We start from the raw sequence: 8,332 nt of genomic DNA on the forward strand, positions 1-8,332 counted from the left end.
TACAATTTGCCACGGTGTTCAATATATTTCAAAGGTATCCCATAATAACCAGCAGTTCTCTACAAAGGTCACTGTAAAATCATATCCTGTATTACTCCATATTTCTGAAATTGTTCCTTGTCTGCCAGCTGTTCAACTGAACTTTGCCAATGAAAGCAAAGTTTCCAGGGTTATCACTCTGCCCCTTCGACCGCATTATCTACAAAACCATAAACCTGAGTGGAAAAAAAAGATCTGGGAAGGTTTATAAAAGATTTCCTGAGCAGAGGCTGCGTCCAGCCTGTGCTCCTGAGCTGAAGCTGCCTTTGGGCTCTGCCACCATGCCTGCCGACTACAATGGGACCTGGGAGATGGTGACAAATGACAACTTCGAAGGCTACATGGTTGCTTTAGGTAAATGACAAAATGTTAATTAGATCAAGAGAAAATGGTTCAATTCTAAGTCAAATCCTTCTAAAAATTAATGAGCGTTTTCTGTAATATACATTGTGGCATAAGGGTTTCTGCCAATCACATTGCAAATCAAGTAATTGTTTTCAAAATTGCAATGATCAAAATATATATAAGCAATTGAAGACTGGTAGCCAAAGATTTTATTCTTTATTTAGATAAATGAAAAAACAGATACAGGTGGGGGAAAAAGCCCCAAACCAACAGGTTTTCAGACCTAAAAGCTCTTTTTTACTCCTGGTATATTCTTAATGTAACAGTGGAGCCACAAGTTGGTTAAAGAGGAATAAGATATTCTATAACAGTAAATTAACAGTAATGCCATTATTTAATTAGTGCTTTGAATTAATTATGGTACAGAGATGAAAAATTTGAGGCTTTAACTGATTTTCTACTGGTTTTACCAAAGAACCTAAATCCTAATTGATTGATCTGTTCAGATGGAAATAGAAGAAATATATAAATACATAGAAAGAAACTCTCATCATTATTCATCAACAATTGAAAGCAGTTGCAATTTTGCCAAAGCTTTAACTCTCTTAAGAGAGAAAGGCAAGTCTCACTATTCATGCTTTTTAGCTTTTGCATTTGTGGGAAAAAACTCAATAACTCCAGGCACATCTGTAAATAATATGTGCATACACTTGTGAGGGACAAAAAGAGAGAGTGCTTGAAAATGAGAATGATTAGGACAATTTCTTGACTTTCAGGAGAAAGACACACATTAATTGAAGATATTTTTGTGCATATATGCATATATAAACTATAAGTTATATCTACACAATCAGCTATAGTAATTTCAAACTGCCAATTATTAAGCAAAAATAACCCAATGCCGAAACCAGTGCAAAGATGCAAATGTTGTAGGTGAGTCTCAGAAAAAAATGGCAGGAAAAGGGTGAAAAGATATTCTTCTGCTCTTTTTCTCTCAATTTTACATTTTGCTGATATTTTAAGTATTAATATGCTCAGATTCAAAGCACACAGGTTTTGAGGGGTATTTTTAATTCATCTGTCCTTTTAATTAATGCATACACATTTCTATACTTTAATTATAGATTAGGTTTGCCCCCTAAGTCAGAAAGTTTGATTTTATCATAAACATGTTACAAAGTATTTAAATATACTATAATAGAACTACATATCATTTTTATTGCTTATATTGTTCAAAAAGCAGTTATGAAAACCATGCTTTAATAAAACCTCCCTGATTTTTCTCCAGGAGCTACAAGACCAATATATTAGTCAGAAATAGCATTTCTTTAGAGGTCTAGACATTTTTGCCCTCAGAGAGAACTAAATTTTATGTTGCCTAGCTGTAAATCAGCCCTGGAGATACCTTTAATCCACCACAGCAGATAAAATATACCCAAGAAGACTTGCATATAAATACTGAACAAGACCATTATTCCCCATGTTTAAAAGTCACATTTTTTTTCAAGCCTAGCCTCTTACTCAACTCAATTAGTACTTCCCAAGTAGGCTAATGAATCTAGCAGAAGCAAAGGGCTCCATTAGTGAGTGGCATTGCTGGGCTGGCAGTGATTTACAGCCACCAGAGGACGGCCAGCAAACCAAACCCATCTCTGAGAACTGCAGGAGCATGGGAGGTGCTTTCATGTGCACACAGCAGCACAGTCAGATCCCCTGGCATCTGGTCAGGAATGATTCTTGCAGATGGGGATGCTGCTGGGCAGCCTGGGACGGTGCCAGGGATGTTCTCCCCATGGTGCCAGCAGCGCTCCCAGTGCCAAGCAGGGTGTGCAGCATCATGTTAGTCCTCACTGGGAACAACATAAGGGTGCCAAGGGCATCAGTGCTGCAGGAAATGTTGACAGAATATGAAACAGAAACTGTCAAATGCTCTACACAAATGCTGTTTCTTGACTTTTGACTTTGAATTTGTCTCCTTTTGAACTGCAATTTGTTTGTCTGTCTGCAATTGAACAATAATGGATTTCACGTTTTTATTTGATTGCTTCTTTTTTCATTTCATTCTTTTACACTAATTAATTAACCTCTTGTATACTCCCAGACTACAGGTTCATTACAAAAATAACATGCCCAGGTCCTCTTGATTACATACTTATTCTCCCTTGATTACATACCCAGTCTAACACGCTAAATCTCTGATAAGGAATATTATTCTGAGATCCTTCTTTGGTGAGGCAAAAAAGGCACTCAGGCTTAATAGCCCCTCTTGTTTCATATTATCAAAAAAATTCAGGTGATGAAACACACCAGCATCTATTCACTCCTGCTTGTATGTTATATGCTCACAACATTCCCACGGATATCCCATTAAGAAATAAATTTATTATCAGTGGAAGAGCCTCAAGTTGAAAGCACAAGATGATTTTTATTTGGAATAATGTTTTTCTCTGAAAAATGTTGCAGTAAAAGCACCATTTGCGGAACTATGTTTGACTTACTTTATTTTTTAATGTGTAAATATAAATGCTGTGGGGTTTTGTTTTCATTACCAATACTGGAATTTTCACCCTCTTTTCTGGTTTTTGACAGGTATTGATTTTGCAACTCGTAAGATTGCGAAACACTTGAAACAAACAAAGGAGATTGTTCAAAATGGAGACAATTTTAAAACCAAAACACTCAGCACTTTCAGAAACTATGATGTGGATTACACTGTGGGAGTGGAGTTTGAGGAGCACACCAAAGGACTGGATAACAGAGTGGTGAAGGTAAAAACCTGGGGCCTGCTGTCTGTTCATGCCACAGGCGGCTCCAGGAGCCCGCAGTTCCCAAAATCAGCTGAATACATTAAGTCAAACCCCAATATTTTTCAGACATCAGAGGATTTTTATAAAGCAGAAGTAATTTGCATCCTGAGACAGTTTTCTTTCCTGCTACAAGCATTTATTAGAAATGCAAATCAGGATGGCTACTGAGATATGTGAGGACAATCATTAATTAGGTTTTTCTAGCGGGGGATTTTTCCAGCTTTTCTGATACACCTTATGTATCTAGAAAGTAGCAAAATTGTATTTTTACCTATGCATCCTCCTTAAGGAAACTGGGGGTTGATCCCTGTGAATTTAGGACTGCATCAATAGAACTTTTCATTTTGGGATGGCTGGGTTTGCACTGATCAGTCTTAGCTGGGCAGTTTAACAGCTGGGCATTGTTAAGATAAACCTGCACTCAGCTTTTGGGCATTGTTAAAATAAACCTGCACTCAGCTTTTGGGCATTGTTAAGATAAACCTGCACTCAGCTTTTACTCTTGGGGGAGCTTTGGGAAGGGGCAAGACAAAGATGTGAGGCAAAGTGTGGAGGGTGGCAGGGCAGGAGTGTAGGGAGCCCGCAGTGGGTGCTTTACTGCCCTGGGGATAACTGGAGTGACCCGAGCTCAGCACTGCCCCAGGAACCCCTGGCCATTTGTTCTGACACCTTTCAGGGGAATTTGTGGACAGCACCTGGATTGAGGGTCTTGTTGTAGCCCCTGCCCCACCTCCTGTGGCAGAATCAGCTCCTGGGGGATTCAAGCAAGGCTCTCTCAGAGAGCTCAGGGAGGAAAACAGTACACCAATTCACCTCCTGAATTCAGCTTCATGCTTCTGCATCAATACTGCCTCTGTTTTACTTTTTTCTCACCCTAAAAGCTGAAGCAACACTTTCAGATGTAGAAAGGCCAGTAGATGTGAAATTTCCACTGGCTGTCCCTGTGGGAGCCTTGCTAATCCAGCATCTCCTTCCTCCCTTGGTCATCACTCCCTGAATCTCTGTTATCAGCCCTGCTGGTTTCCACACCTCCATCTCCACACCTCTGTTCTGCCACTCAGCTCCCAGCTGCCAAACTCTGAGAAGCTGAGATCAAAACTCTCTGTCAACAAGACCCGTTTGTTTTGGCAATTGCCACAGGAAAAGTGGCAGCATAGAGGACATGTTTGTATTTGAACTCACATCATCCCTCACTGGAGGGGCACAAATTTAGTAGAAGACGTGGCTTGCTCACCACAGATCACTTTTAATTCTCAAACTAACTTTGTGCAGTGTAATTCCTATGATTTCTTCCAAATTATTTCTCATTCACAGCCCTGCAAGCCATCAAAGAGTAAGACCCAATTTTTTTTTCACTATCCTGAACATCCCTATATCTAAATTTTCTTTCTGTCTCCTTCTCCAGTGGGCACTGAGTGGAACTAATTCCTATGACAAAGTCTATGCTTAAAAACACTGCTCCTACACCTCTTCAGATCAGTTGAAGGCATTGCTAAGGATCTAAGGACTCATTAGTTTCATCACTCCTTAAATCCATCAATTAGTGCTCCTCTAGTGCTCATCACCACTACAAAAGCCTTGCTCTGCAAAGGGGAAGGGAAGGGAAGGGAAGGGAAGGGAAGGGAAGGGAAGGGAAGGGAAGAAGGAAGGAAGGAATTGTGAGTTTATAACCCTACCTGGTTTAATTACAATACTAATTTCTAAACGAATCATATTATTTGTTTCTAGAGGGGAGAAGGTAAAAGGACCCATGTCATGCCATTACTTTCTGAATTGCTCTAAAAGTATTTTCTGGTCATTTCATTAACAAAACAATGCCTCAAACGCATTAAAGTTAGATGAAGGTAATAAAATTGGTAGGCAACATTTAAATGTAAAGAGGGCATGGATAATTTAAAGAGCATGTAGCTTGAAAATTCCGTAAATAAGAAAGAAATTAACCAAAATGGAATGAGTTTTGTCTCATTATTAATGGAAAGCTCCCTCATAAGAGAAATAAATCATCCAGTGCTGGACTAGAAAATTAATTGAGCTCCCAATGTGCTTGGAGCTTTATAATAACTGAGCTTTCATGGACTGTAACTGGTGTCTAATAAGGAGTTGTCTGATACATGGTTAAATACACCCCTAAAGGACAGTGGTTCAGATGCAGAGCAATTCCAATAAAGTTGCTTTGAATGTACCCTGGCACGTCTGTAGACAGATAATTCAGCCTGTAAAGAGAATTTTCCTTGCTGGGGGTTCTCCTGCTCCTGGACAAGAATCAGCATACCCAGGACCTTTTCTGCTGCTGCTAGCCTGAACCATGCCAGAGCAGGAGACAGTTGAGTATGGAAGGGATCTCCTGATGGCACCAGGTCCAACCTGGAGATGGTTGAGTATGGAAGGGATCTCCTGATGGCACCAGGTCCAACCTGTCTGCTCAGGCAGGGTCAGCTACAGCCCATTGTCTGGCTTATGATCATACCTCTAAATTTCTTACTAATTGTTTTAACGCTGTAGGAACTGACATGTGAAGACCAGGTGTGCCATCAGACATTTCAGAAAGTACATTAAAATATACAAACAAATTTAGTGGATGAGATGATAGTAACATACTGTTCCTCTTGTTACTTCATGCAGAGCTAGAAAAGGTTAGCGCTGCAGTTTGCAGTACAAGCCTTCAAGTCTCCACTCATGAAACCCTATAAGTTTTATTCATTAATGGCTTTAAACAGCAAGGAAAAAATGCATTTTGCATATATTGCACCAGTAGCTGTAAACACGCTCAACAATTCACCAGTTAGTGTGAACACTTGTTACTCATGTATGTGAAGAAACACATGGAAATGACAACAAAGCACTGCAAAAGCTTCCCTCTGTCACACTGCTGTCATCCTGAATGCATTTGGGTTTTCTTTAAATGCTTTGGGGTTTTTTTAATGAGGAAATTGGAGAATGAGAGGAAGCAACTGTAAATATGTATTCACATTGTTTGAACTTATTTTTATATGTTCATAAACTTCCGGTTAATGTAACTGAGTTAATGATCTGATTCATGCAGTCCCTGGTGACCTGGGATGGTGACAAACTGGTCTGTGTTCAGAAAGGTGAAAAGAGCAACAGGGGCTGGAAGCACTGGATTGAAGGAGACATCCTGCATCTGGTAAGGGCTGCTCCACACACCCACAGCACATCACTGAGGCTGCAGCATAGGCTCAGGTTTTCCATTTCAAAGGATTTGCTATTTTTTTCTAGTTAGAAAGGTCTTTAGACAGTTCTGATCTCTGAACTCCAAGGAAATTTCTCCTTTGTTTCAACTCAGGAATGCTCAATTTCTGTCCACCTGCTCCCAATTAAGTCATAGCCCTGCAGTGGTTTTTTTGCTCCAGTTCACTTCCCTCCAGCTCTCAATCCTTGTTACTTTGCACCTCTAACATAATCTTATTCTTAAATAATCACTGGTAAAGAAGAAAAAAAAACCCCAATCAGATTGCAAGATAAATGTTATTCTTTTTTTTCTGAGCAAAGCAATATGAAATTTTAGCACACTGTGCTGTAATACAGATCAGAAACCCCTGAATATTCAAGAGGATCCCACAAACAACCTATACTGCAATTATTTTTTCTTAGTTCAGTAATAAATTCAAACACCTAAAGTAGCAAGCTGTAGCCCAAAGACAGATGTGGTGAGCCCAAGAGAAGCCAGAAAAGCCTGTGCAGGAAATCAGCAACCAGTGTTGAAAGATTTCAAAATGACAGTACTGTAGAATCACAGAATCATTAAGGTTGGAAAAGACCTCCAAGATCACAAAAGTCCAAATTTTGACTGAACACCACCATGTCCATTAACCCATATCACAAAGTGCCACATCTACGCATTTTTTGAACATTTCTCATAATGATAATGATTACAGAGTTTCCTGGGAAAGCAATCAAGAAATGGGCATGACAACACAGGGTGGCACAGCAGGTGGATGGAGATTCTTGAGAGGAGCCCATTGTTCTGTCCTAAGCTTTGCTGCTAGCAATCTGCCACTCCACAGGTTTGCTTTACACATGCTTGGTGTGGGCAGTCACAGCGGCTCCCATCTCTGTGCCTGAAAGGGCCAAGACAGGAATTCAAAACCACAAAGTGCCACCCAACTAAAATCTCCTGTCCAGGGCACTTCTGCAGCTCTGTCTGAACACACATTCAAAAGCTGACCTGGAAAGTTCTGCATGCTGGCACCAGGGTTTAGGCTGAGGCTGGTGGAAACAAAACCAAGCAGATCCTTACAGCAGTCCCCAGAAATGGTCCTGCAGGTTTGGCCCATTGCTGGCCACCTTTTCCAGTCCCTTGCAAGCCCTGTTCGGCTCAGGAATGCTGCCTGATGGCACCAGCCAAACTGGCTGCAATGTGCCAGCCTTTAAGGGGCCACTGCAGCCCTGGGCAGCAATGGTGCCCTGTTCTGGCCCCTGAGAAACAGCTGGGCACACTCTGAAGCAAATCAGTTTTTGAAAGCATTCCTGTTTTTTTATTTATTTCCTTGTTTCAGTGCATCTCATGAATTTTGAGGTAACATGAATTATAAACTATTACAGTATATTGTTTTAATAACAACATGAAAAAGCCTTGAATTAAAGCAAAATTTTAATGCATTGTTCATGTTTATTCTTCTTAGAGTTCAATTCATGTATCAAAAACTAATTACTGCAACATGAAGTGCATACCTGCTGTTTGGTTACATATAATGCACTTTTCTTACTGTTCTCTGTTTCATAAGCATAAGTTTTTAATGCAGTGGCTCAGTTGGAGCAATTTCTGGTGGGATCTGGTATACATGCAAAATAAAACTTCTACCACTGTATACTTACTAATTGTTTCAATACTGTAGGAACTGACATGTGAAGACCAGGTGTGTCATCAGACGTTTAAGAAGAAGAACTAAAATGGAGCAGAAAACCTCCCAGATTTTCATCACAATGTTATGCTGTTATGTTTTGTCTAAAGAGAAGAATGAAGCCAGATTTTCATTCGTTTGACAGTTCTATGTGAAGATATTATGTGCCTGTTTATGGAAACAAACACATTTTATAGAAATAACACCAAAGAGCTACATACCTCATAAATTCCTTTACCTTTCAGTCTGGAGTTAAATAAAAGTAATTGTCTTTCAAAT

At 39.9% G+C, this 8,332-nt stretch overlaps 1 protein-coding gene across 1 annotated transcript; it reads left to right on the top strand.

Annotated features, from left to right (window-relative positions):
* The first annotated feature begins 296 nt into the window (after positions 1–296).
* RBP2 (retinol binding protein 2) lies at positions 297–8,101 on the top strand. Its single transcript, XM_005425078.1, has 4 exons — positions 297–393; positions 2,974–3,152; positions 6,235–6,336; positions 8,048–8,101. The coding sequence occupies exons 1-4, from the start codon at positions 321–323 to the stop codon at positions 8,099–8,101; spliced, it is 408 nt and encodes a 135-aa protein (XP_005425135.1). The 5' UTR covers positions 297–320.
* Positions 8,102–8,332: the final 231 nt, after the last annotated feature.

The sequence above is a fragment of the Geospiza fortis genome, unplaced genomic scaffold, assembly GCF_000277835.1.
Source record: "Geospiza fortis unplaced genomic scaffold, GeoFor_1.0 scaffold118, whole genome shotgun sequence".
In the NCBI taxonomy this organism is placed as follows: domain Eukaryota; kingdom Metazoa; phylum Chordata; class Aves; order Passeriformes; family Thraupidae; genus Geospiza; species Geospiza fortis.